Raw genomic sequence first — 12,946 nt, 5'->3', positions numbered from 1 at the left:
CAAAGTAATTTCCGTTCAGTTTTCATCTCCCCACCCCCCCAATTTTTCGGATCAGATTGCAATCAACCAGTTTTCCCCCCACTCATTCTTTGAGGTTGATCTCTTTGTTTTCATATTTACTTTTCGTCTTCTTAGTCGTTCAATATCCTTTCCACCTTAAGGAATGGAAAATTAAACAGTATCTACCATTTTGCAGATAATAGTTATTTTTTATCTGATCATGTGGGAAAATTTGAGCTTGTTTGCTTGTATAGAAAGTGATGTTTACAGACCAAAAACCCAAAGGAAACCAAACTGCAGAAATGATTTTTGATTGTCAAAAAAGCTAAAGATGATGACGATAAGCGGAATTACTACAAGCAATCAATATAAAAAAGCTATGCCCTTTTTCTCTCTTTTTATAACAATTTATATAAGACAAGAGGGAAGCGAGAAATGAAGAATTTTTTCGATTTATATTCCTTAATTTGCTGGAGATAATAATAAAGAAAAGTATGGGCTTTATTACTACTCGCAGAGCTCGATCAGCTGCTTTTTCTCGGTCTGCCTTTCCGCCTAGCTCTGCTTCTCTTCTCGGACAAGCCTTCTCCCTTTAGCTGCTGCTGCTGCTGCTGCTGCTGATGCTGATGCTGATGCTCAGGCTGTTGTTCTTTCTGTTCTTCATCTCCCGTATTGACTTTCTTGGATTGACTCTCTGAAGTAGTCTCCTCCTCCGCTTCTCCTGATGCTGGTTTTTCTTCTTTTTCATCTTTGGATTCAGGTTTCTCGATGATCTTGCGCGGTCTTCCTCTCTTTCTAGGGGTCTGAGGCTGAGGCTGAGGCTTTTCCTGGGTTTCATCTCCGGCTGATGAAGCTTCCGCTATTGCTACTGAAAGCGCCTTCGTTTTTTGAGGCTTCTTCTTGCCCATCGATCTTTCGTAATCAATAATAGAGCCACTTGTACAAAGTTCTCTGATATTATATCCCACACACACACAATTAAAAAATTCAAAAATAAACAATATTTAAAAATAAAATAATTAAACTTATTGCTATTTTATCCACCAATACATTATAAAAGCAAATCTTTTATGAACCCCCTTGTTCAAATTTATTATTTTTTTCTGTGTTGAATTCCCACTGAACAGCGTAATACTGTGTAGAATCGTAGAGTATACAAGTAATACGTACATTAGTTTTAAAAAAAATTGTATTTATTATTAAAAAAATAATTTTTTTATGTAAATTTTATATTTATTCACTTTTTTAAATAGATTGTACAACGTTTGCACACTTTCTTATTAAAATAATAAACTACATTTTTTTTCAAAATAATTGTGCGATACTTGCTTACTCTACAACTGTATATAGTATTACTCTTTCTATTTATAGTTTACCTTATTCTAAATATGCTGACTTCATTTGAAAAAACTAACAAGGCTAAGAGCTCGTTTGTTTTCAGATATGAGATGAGATGAGATGAGATTAAAGTTAAAAAGTTGAATAAAGTATTGTTAAAATATATTTTTTAATATTATTTTTATTTTGTGATTTGAAAAAATTAAATTATTTATTTTATTTTATATTGGAAGTTAGAAAAGTCGTAATGATTAGATTAAATGAGATGTTTTCTAAAAACAAACGAGCCTAAGTTTAAAGATTTTGATTTTGAATTTGGGTGTTCAGAGGGAAAGAGTGAGATCAAGATCCTCTTGAGTTTTTGTACGAATTTGAGGGTCATAAAGTAGGAGAAAAAAAGATACATTAAGGCTCCATTTAGATAGTGAAAATGTTTCATTTCAATTCAACTTATCTCATTATTATAATTTTTTCAAATTTTCATATAAAATATAATAAACAATTCAACTTTTTCAAATCTCAAAACAATAAAAATATTAAAAACTAATATTCTAATAATATTTTATTTAATTTTCGACTTTTATTTAAAATTATTTTATATCATCTCACTGTCCAAACGAAACCTAAGTGAGCCATGTCATTTTTATTATTCGTTTAATGTGGTCCGAAATATTTATATGACCGACAATAAATATTATTTGTAATCTACTTTGCATGTCTTAATTTCTCTCTACTTTTTATACACGAGGCCGAGGCACTAAGTTGGGTAAGAAATATTTGTCCAATCTAGTGAGTCTTAATAGTATTTAAAGCTACATGGACAACATAAAATGCTGAAAAATTCATATTGGAACTCAGAGATCATTGCAGTAAGTAGTAAAGATTTGCTAGCTCATGTAGAGTGAATGTTTCAATATTCATTGATTATTTCGTGTTTGAAGTATCTTTTGGTCATATATCTGAATTTCTCTTGTATCCTTAAATTATTTTTCATTGGTTATATTTTTTGTATTTATAGCCTTTGATTCGAAGGATCATTGTCTATTAGAGTATTCTCATTGGATTAGTTGAAAGTTAAATTTATTGAGTATTTAGTTATTAAAGAGCAAAATATGCTCACAATGGAATTTAGTTATAGTAATTTTCAAAAAATTTTTCAAATTTGAAGGTTACTGTACATACATCAAATACATATTTTATTAATTATTTCTCTCTTACTTTCTTTCTACCACATATTTTATCACAATTGGTATATTAATTTGAGTTAGTGATATATTAATTTAATAAGAATATGATTATTAATTAATATATAATAAGTAGAATAGTAAAATATGATAAAATAAATTAATAATTAAAAAATTAAATATTTTTGAAATTATTAATTATTCATTACTATATAATGAATAAATATATAATCTAATGTGAATAACCAAAATTAAATTCATCTTATATTATTTTATTATTATATAATGAAAAAATAAATATTTCAATGTTAAGATTTATGTGAATAGAATAGTTATAAGTCAAATTTCTTTTACATTCATAAAAAAAATGTCCTTTAACTTTGATTAATCCAATGAGAGTGCTCTAGGGATACTTTAAGGGTTCATATGTAAAAGGTTTTAACAATTAGGTGCGGTTTAGATAGTGAGTGAGATGAGATAGTTTTAAATAAAAGTTTAAAGTTGAATAAAATATTATTAGAATATTATTTTTTAATATTATTATTGTTATGAGATTTGAAAAAGTTGAATTGTTTATTATATTTTGTATAGAAATTTAAAAAAATTTTAATAATAAAAATAAAACGCTTTCACTATTTAAACAGAGGTAAGTGTTAGCTATAGAAGCACAACATTGACAAAAGCCTAGCCTTTTCCTTGTGTGAATATTTATGAAGGTTGGTATGGGTGCATACATCTATATATATATAATATATATATATATATATTATTGTTATGGGTACATACATAATATATATATATATATATATATTGAAAAAGGTGTGAGTATATCAATTTCGATGATATGGTTGGGGTTGAATGACCCCTTGGCCCTTTCTTGGGTCACCCTACTCCTCAAGATACCATTTTGGAATGAAAAATGTTAAATTACAATACATTTTACTATAAATATTTTATATGAACAATGAGTTGGGGAGTTATAGAATATGCAAGTCTCGTGCAGATCTTAAATTAAAAAAAAAAAATTAATTTTTTTAATATTAAATTTCACTCTTTTTAAAAAGATTGCACGATGCAATACACGCTTATACTATTACTCATTTTATAAATTTTATGATATAAAAAATATTAGTGTCACTTGCTTTTTTCTTATTTTAACTTTTAATTATTGACACGTCATATTATATAAGTCTACGTAGTAAAATTTGAAGTACTACCTCTAATATTACTCTTTTGTAATTGCCACGGATTAGCCTAATATTCGAGATGTTGATACTTGATCGAACAAGTTTGCCTTAATAAAGAGATTGGCTGGTTTTTAATGAAAAAATCTATTTAACAATTCTATATCACACATCTATTTTTATTTTTTATTTTTTTTCAGCATATGTGTAATATATGACTACTAAATAGAAAGTTATCAAATTCACTAGCATGTGTGTAGTGGCGGCTAATAGGATGATTTTAGAAAAGTTAAATTGTTTATTATATTTATGTAAAAATTTAAAAAAATTATATTGATAAAATGAGATCAAATATTTTTTATATCCAAACGAGACCACGTAACAATATTATCATGGTTGTCACCTCTCATGCATATAATTAACATTTCAATGGATAAATTTACAAAACAATCTATTATCAATATAATTTTTGTCACATCAATTGTTTTATTAAATATTATATTATTTATTGGGAAAAGCTTTTTTGTCAACTTAGTTTGACTATCGGTCAAAAAAAAAATTTTTTACTTAATGGTTAAGAAAGTAATTTTATAAAGTATATTGATATATTTTTTTATTTTTAAAAATATTAAAAAATATAATAAGAAAAAAATAAAAATACACATTTTGCCTATCGAAACGTTTCCACCTTGTTTACGTGTCTATTTTTGTGTATTTTTTGAGAGGTGATTTTTGTTGAATTGCTTTCACTTTATATGAGATATAGCCTGCATTATGAATAAGTTGACAATTAACACAATCACTTTTGCCTAGATGTCTGCAATCATGTCTTTCTTGATATTCATTCATTAACACAATCATGTCTGCGATTTTGGATTTCATCCATCTTTTGGTTGAAACAGTGAATTGGGGATTAGACTAGTTTTAGGTAATTACATGAATTTATAGTTTTCATTCTCAAACTAGTAGAAGTGAATTTTCTCTGCATTGTGTGTGCAGTCTGCTTTATATTTCTCTCTCTTTGTTCTTTTAACAATTAAAGAAAATGGGAAAATTGGGAGAGATAAGGAAACACTTCTTGCTGACAAATGTCACAATTTATACGGCCAATTTCAAAGAATATAATTTTTAGGCTCAGTTTGTATATTGAGTTGAGTTGAGATGAGTTGAATTTTTTATGAATAGTAGTAAGTTAAAATGGTGGAGTGAGTTTTGTAGGATCTACTTAAGATAAATTTAGATGTGTTTGAATGTTAAGATGAGTTTAAATATATTTATAAGAAATTGAAAAAGGTTGTAGGTCCTACGTGTAAAGAGATTTTGAATTGAGACGAGTTTAATAATTTGAGAATTGAATATTTAGACGTTAGATTCAATTTAAAATTAATTCAGTCTAAATTTTTAAGCCGGCTACGTTTGGATAGTGAGAATATTTGAGAAGTGTTGAGAATGTTTATGAATAGTTATGAGTAGAGATTGAAGTGGATTTGTGGGTCCCATTGAGAGTATTTTGAATTGTTTAGATGTATAAAGTATGTTGAGTCGTTGACTTTTAGATAGATAATTGAAAAATATTGGTCCCATCAATAATTAATTTTTTTTAATAATGATTTTATTTATATATAATAGTAATAAATATTATAATGGAGAGATTTTAATATGAAGATAGTTCATTGTATTTGACATGTAGAATATTTTTATCAGTACGAGAATATTTAAAAAATATTGAGATTCTTTCACTACCCAAACGTAGTTGTACAAGAGCTAAACCGATAACCTCCAATCAAAAACCAGCAAAAGCCTGATCACACGGTGGACCCTAATCCTTTTCTTAGGCTAGCCCTGCTTTCCTCTGGTTGCGAAAACTTTGTTGGTATAGTAAGTACTATAGAATCTATAGCCATATGGCTGGACCGAGGTCTGTTTGAGCACTTGATGTAATAAGTGTGGCCTTTTGAAGTGATTAAACAAGATAGATTTTGTGTTAAAAACTGCACGTATATATAATAACTGGCAGGGCAAAATAAATGCCTCTCTTATCTATTGAATATAAGGAAATACTTTAACCATAAATAGATTATATAGAAGTAATTCTACAAATTAACGTATCTTCATATAATTTATCAGATTATAAAGTTATTTTTATTATAAAATAGATCTAATGGATCAAATGAAACGACGTCAGTTTGTATAATTACTTTTGTATATTCTCTTTGTGGTTATAGCAGCCGTCTTAAATATATATATATATATATATATATTTATATCAAGTAATTCTACTCTTAACCTCTTGTGTGTTCTCACTGCAGGCTCAGGAATGGCGGCTGCAGCTATTTTTGAAAGAGCTGGTTATTGTGTGGATAAGCTATTGCAATGCTAGAGCAGCTAAAGTTGACAACCTATAGTCGAAATATGCCCCAATAGATGCACTCTATGTTTCTTTGTATATATCAGGCCATGCCTTGTATCAATCTACACTGCAATGTTTTAATTTGGGCGATTTTGTGGAATTGTGAAATGCTGTTGTGAATTGTGGAATTTTTTGTGATGGATATTATTATTATTTTGGCTAATCGATGGATGATCCAATGTGAAAATATGTTTTGAGTAGAATATAGCCAAATGCCAAATCCCAAATGCCAAATCGTGTGATATTATGTAAATTATGATTTTTGCATTTGCATAATTTAATGTCAATGCTCTTAGATGAAAAAGTTAAAGATTTGAGATGAGATAAAATAAATTAGGAGAATTTTGCTATCCAAACCATACTTATACGGGCATCATTCATTCTAAATTCTATGTTCAAACCGTTAAAGATCCTTCATCGTTCAATACGAGAATAGCATTTAGATGGACAGAAAAATTCCAAGCGGTTTGTAAGTTCTTAATGTTTAGTGCTTTATGGTATTTACCATTAGGTCTGTACAAAAAACCAACAAACCAACAAACCAACTAGAACCGACTCAGACCGGCCGCCGAAGCTCAGAATCGGCCAAAATCGACAGGGAACCAGTCGGGCGTCAGTGGTAAATTAACAAAATTAGTGTTGGCCAGTTTAGTCCCGATTTGAATCAGCAAAAAATGGATAAACCAGCCGACGTCAGGAAGCTTTTTTTTTTTTAATATATATACCATTATTAAACGATGTCGTAACGTCATCGTTTTGCTTCTTTAGTTTAAAGAAAAATAAAGGAAACGAAGCCGTTTCTACCTAGGACTTATCAAAATCTCCTCCCTCTTCTTCTCTTCTCATTCGAGCCCTCAACTATTTCTGTTTATTTCTATTTTCTTGATTTTGCTGTTTACTATTTTCTTGGATTCTTAGATGATTAGGGTTTATCTAATTTCAGAATTGTTGTAATCCTGTATATTTTTTAATTTTGTGGTTGGATTGAAATTCTTAGATGATTAGGGATTATTCATTGAATGGCTACTTTGGGAAATTGAACTACAAGACACCCAGGCAACTGATTTCCAACAAACCGTTAAACCAACCGTGAACCGGCTAGCAATCGCAATGGCCGGTTTTACCCCTAACACGATCAGTTTTCGGCCGGTTTTCTTCCCCTAAACATCAGTTTCAGTCGATTTCGATTTTTGCACAAAACTGAACTAAGGGGTCAGTTTTTAACCCCTATTTACCATGGCCATTCGGTTGTCTAAAACATCCACTATTCATTATATATATTTTTTTTTCAATTGCCGTAAGGGTTCAATTGGGAAGTGTGGTGTTCTTTCTTCTTTTTTTTTTTTTTTGACAAAAGGGAGCGTGAAACTTTTTAGAGAGAGGAAAAAAAAAACAAAAACAAAGTGTAGGCAGATATTTTTTAGAATTTTCTTTAGATAAAAGAGATGTGTTCTTTTAGTAGAGCTTTGAGCTCAATCACTTGTGCAAGGTTGGTTTGAACTATAGGACGATCAGTTGACCTGTTGTATTCTGAAAGAGACAAGGCAAGAGAAGGTCTGTTGCATCGGTTCATTTGAAATTTGTACTCCGCAAAAGGCTTGAATCTCTTTAAGATGTTGTATTATGAAGGAGACAAAGCAAGAGAAGGTCTATTGTATCGGTTCATTTGAAATTTTGTACTCTACAAAAGGTTTGAATTTTTTTAAAGAGAGCGAAATTTTCATACCTTATTCCAAAATGATTTGGTTTAAATGTTAATTTCATTGTAATTTATATTATATTATTGTATATATCACTAATAGTTTTTCTACAGAAGGGAAAGTGCTCATGTGGTAGGTTATGGCTAATCAGGATGCCATGTTCCCGCACATGTGCTGTCATTTTGACGAGGAAGGAGTTGCCAGATGTTGGTATCTTTTAATAATGTTTCTTTTATGATCAAATCATAACTGTTGATTTCCTTATGTTATCTTTGGCATTCAAGTGGGTAATCGAAAAGGAATTCCAAAACGTTTGGAGATTGACGTTGGCTGCCTTTGATACTTATTTCCTTTTGAATTATTAGATGTTATGAGTTTATCGATTGAATGTTATTTAGCCTGCATTAATTCTCTTGAATTACTAGTGGCCGATCTCTTGGAAAAAACAGTTATTTTTTCATTTGTTTTTTAATTCAATTGAGGCTAGAAAAGAAAGGTAACTTTCTTTATAAAGAGGGGAGTTGTTTCTATCGTACGAGTGGGGTATGTAGACATTTTTAAGCGTATTTTCAAATAATAAAAATGTGTTCTTTGAATAGAGTTTTGGGCTTAACCACTTGTGTAGAGTTGGTTTGGGTTATATGATGATCAGTGGGTTGTTGTATCCTGAAAGAATCAAGTCAAGAAGAGTTCTGTTACACCGGTTAATTTGAGACTTTGTATATTGTAAAAGGCTTGAATCTCCTTAAGGAGAATGAGATTTTCGTGCCTCATTCCAAACTGATTTCGTTTGAATATTAATTTCATTATAATTTTTATTATATTACTGTATATTTCACCAACACCAATTCCATGGATCCACGACATGAGCAGTTCAAGATGCAGAAGTTTGCCTACCTCCAAGTATACAGAGGCAGCTAACTGATCAGAATCCTCATAAAGTTTCGAAGATGGGGGCTATTGTGGCGCCCTCGACCCCCACGTGTTATTTTAGTGGAGTTCGTGACATTGGGATGATGACCACACGGATCACACATCCCAACGACCAGTGCTCAGAGTGTGTACATCGTGCAATAAGTGTACAAAATAATATTCGCAGCGGAGAAATAAAATGTCTTTCTTTATTAAGTACCAGAATTGTTCAAAACCATAAAAGTAACTTTACAAGGATTAAACAGTCATCCGACAGATAAATTAAAAACATGAAATAACATAAGGGAAACAAATCTCATAACGCTGAACAATAACTCAGCAAGTCAAACCTCCGGCAAAGCTGATCTCTCAGGCTCATACTCGGGCTCTACGTCAGATTCTACGGCACCATAAAACGGAACCATAGGGTAAAACATCACAATGAGATTATGACATCTCAGCAAGTAATTAACCAAAAATAACATCCAAGAGATATAAAAATAACACGCGTCCCCATACGGACATAATCCACATAAAATAACACCATATGTTCTGTTTTTCAAAATACCATTTTTAACCACTCATGCCAAAAATCTCATTTTTGGTCCAATCACAACCATTAATTAATAAGTATGCGCCACAGTCTCCCCTATCAACTGTCCGCACGACCTGGCTCTCATCGTCACATCACGGGTAACGTCCGTGCATGAGACTTCATAACAAGAGATGTCCAGTTCCGCGCCCAGCGCGTACATGGCCAAGCATCCTCTAACCTTGCCAGCCAAAGGTCACGGAATCGGTACAAGAGCGTTACTGTCTCGTCCGTTCCCATCGTCGCCCTGCGACAACTCTGGGGACATCACGTCAGTCTGTTACGCTCCCGAGTTACCAGAGGAGCTCCACCTAGATAATGTCTCATCTCAGCTTGGGGTCGTGAAACACACGCACCCACGCAATAGTATCAATTTCTAACAGACAACGTGATATCACCGCACAATTTAATAAAACGATAAACATACATTTCACAATTAACTGGAATATACAATTAAATAATTCATTTACATAAAAATATTCCTTCATTTACAATTTCACCATTTTACAAATACAAGTAAAATCCCGTCATCCAAATCGACCCAAGACCCAATTCCAACAACTACAATTTACAACCCAACGAGACGTACACGAGAAGTCCACATGACAGAAGGAGAGGGAGGGTTGTACTAAGTAAAATGCATGATTTGGGAGATCTGGTGATGAGAATAAGAGTTGTCGTGGTTGACAAAGAGTCATAGTCGATAGGGCTTATCTTGTGAAAGACTCATGCTGATGAAATAGGTCTCATGGAGACACCTTCCCTGATGAGATGAGACACCATCACCTTCTGTGTCGTACTCAAGTAGGGGTGAAAAAATGAACCAGAACCGAATCCACCGAATGGATTCGGTCCGATACCGGTTTCATTTTTCTCAAAACCGGTCGAAACCAGTCCGGTTCTGATTTTCCCTTTCTAACACCGGAGAATCAGACCAGACCGATTCATATATATATATATATATATTAATTTTTTATATTATATAAAATATTTTTTATATGATTTTTATATTATATATAATTTTTATATATAATTTATATAATTATATGTAAAATAATTTTATATTATATGCTAAATTGCTAATTAATATAACATTAAACTTTAAAATCCTATTATTCATGTATAATAATAATCTAATAACATAAAATTAATATAACATAAAATTAATATAACATAAAATTTTAATCTTCAATATGAACATTTGATCATTTGTTATTAATATAAACTATATATATTAAAAACAAATACATTTTATAACATAATAAATTATAATATATATTCTTTTTTATAAATATGTATATGTAACCATCATATTATCACTAAAATATATAATCAAATATATAAATAAGTTAGACACTAACATATTATCACTAGCATATTATCACTAGCATACATAATCAAATACTATATCACTATATGATACTATAAAAAATATTACTATATCACTAATAATAACACTAATACTATTAGTAATCCACTATGTATAAATAACTATATAAATCACTATAGTAATAATAGTTATACTAATACTATATCACTATATAATCCACTATATATCACTATAGTATAGTTATACTAATTATATAATCCACTAATATTATATTAAAACCGAAACTAGATTGAACTGGACCGGATCTGATAAAATTGAAAGTACCGATTTAGGAGTGTAACTGGTGCGGTATCAGTTCTTCAAATTTCAAAACCGGTATATACTGATTCGATTCTAAAATATGTCTAAAACCATACCGAACACGACCAGTTACACCCATATACTCAAGGGTGATGGTTCCTCCATATGTGCAACTCAAACCCTATAAATATCAATGTTTTTAATTTCGTACCGTACCGGCCGATACGGTCGAAATTTTTCGTTTCGGCCGTCCGGCCGGTACAGGTACTATATATATTCCGTACCGGACGGTACCGGCCGTTTCGGCCTAAATTTCGGCCTGTACCGGCCTATATTTCGGCCGGTACCGGCCGATATTTCGGCCTGTGTTTTTTTTTTTTTTTCATTTTTTCAAACTACAAGTTCATTTTTTGACCCCCAATTTAGACTAGACTATTTATAATTTATATGTATGTATGTATTTATATATAATTTATTCATATATAAACTATTATTTTAGAATATAATTATTATATATATTTATATATATAATTTATTCATATATCGACTATCCCGAAACGGTACCGAAATATTTCGTTCCAGTGTCTTGACCGGTACGCCATCCAGTACAGTATTCAAAACATTGATAAATATACCTCTAAGCATGCATTACATATGTCTAGATTCATTTAGAGACGCCGGATTCGTTGACTAACTTTATCATCGGAGCCTCTCAACAATCCTCATCCATATATTTTGGCATTTGACAGCACAAACCGCCGAAAAAGAATTGTTGTAATCACTAATCGCCTCTAAGCCTTTGCCCACTTAAACCAAAATAAAGGAAAATGGTGGATCAATTCATGTGGATCTTAGATTAGAATCACATATTTAAATATATATTTTTTTTTTTTTCCTAGAGGTTGGTTACAATTGAAGGCTTACTCCCTTGATTGATTGGTCATTAGATTATCAAAACCAAAGGGGGTTAAAAACGACCCCAAAGGGCTAATGATCCTAATTGATCCCTTGATCAATTGCTCGAGTAAAAAACAATCTCTAAAGACGATTGAAAAGGCTAACAAAAAGAATTATTTAGTCTACATAAAGATTTTATAAAAGTAACATGTTACAAACTGACGTGACTCTCTATATTGAAACATTATATTATAAAGTCAATTTTGTTGTAAAATAGATTGAGTGTATCACTTTAAACCCCGTCAATGTGAAAACTTATTTTAAAAATATTTCTGTATAGATGTAGCAATTCTCCTTAAAATTTTATACTTTACATCATTGAATATCATAATTGATACATTTCACTATCCAACTACCAAAAAGCTACGACATGCACATTTTGTCAAGATTTAATCGTCAGAATTATGTAATTGTAATGTCTTAGTCCCATTAATTTAGGATCTAAAATGCAAAACTATATCAACTAGAGAGGATGAAACTAAGTGTATTTTTCTAAAGAGATTTGTTACTCGTCATTTCACACACCACATACTATATTTATTTTTATATTTATTTTTTGTTTTATTCTTTTAAACTAATTGAATTCTTCTACTTATCATCCATATATCACACATTTGATAAAAGATAAAAATTAAAAAATATATATTGTGTGTGATACATGAGAATTATTAATAGAAATTTTCTTTTCCAAATAATAAAAAAAGGAAAATACTCTAGTTATAAAGGAACTATATAAAAGTAATTTTATAAAATGATGTGATTTGATATGATTCGTTAGATTATAAAATTAATTATATTATAAAATAAATTTAATAAATCAGATACAATCCCGTTAATTTATGAAATTTTTTTTATATAATTTTTTTTATAGACGTAGAAATACTCATAAAACAATGACCGATTATCATGTGGTCAGCTTTAGAGCCGTTACGTAGCCTCTAAACCTCCGCATCCCTTTCAAAACGCACCGGTCTCCTCGTGAACGCTAATTCTTGCCCCACAATCGGATAAGATCGTAACATTCGGGTCAGAGACGCCC

At 30.6% G+C, this 12,946-nt stretch overlaps 1 protein-coding gene across 1 annotated transcript; it reads right to left on the bottom strand.

Annotated features, from left to right (window-relative positions):
* Window positions 1-286: 286 nt before the first annotated feature.
* LOC108982990 (ataxin-8-like) lies at window positions 287-942 on the bottom strand. Its single transcript, XM_018954492.2, has one exon. It carries the CDS (start codon window positions 906-908, stop codon window positions 525-527), a length of 384 nt encoding a protein of 127 aa, XP_018810037.2. The 5' UTR covers window positions 909-942; the 3' UTR covers window positions 287-524.
* Window positions 943-12,946: the final 12,004 nt, after the last annotated feature.

Source organism: Juglans regia, chromosome 6 (assembly GCF_001411555.2).
Source record: "Juglans regia cultivar Chandler chromosome 6, Walnut 2.0, whole genome shotgun sequence".
Lineage (NCBI taxonomy): Eukaryota > Viridiplantae > Streptophyta > Magnoliopsida > Fagales > Juglandaceae > Juglans > Juglans regia.
This window is presented reverse-complemented; position numbering and strand designations above follow the sequence as displayed.

Coding starts and splice junctions, on each gene's coding strand:
- LOC108982990 (XM_018954492.2), bottom strand. CDS start 908: ATGGGCAAGAAGAAGCCTCAAAAAACGAAGGCGCTTTCAGTAGCAATA.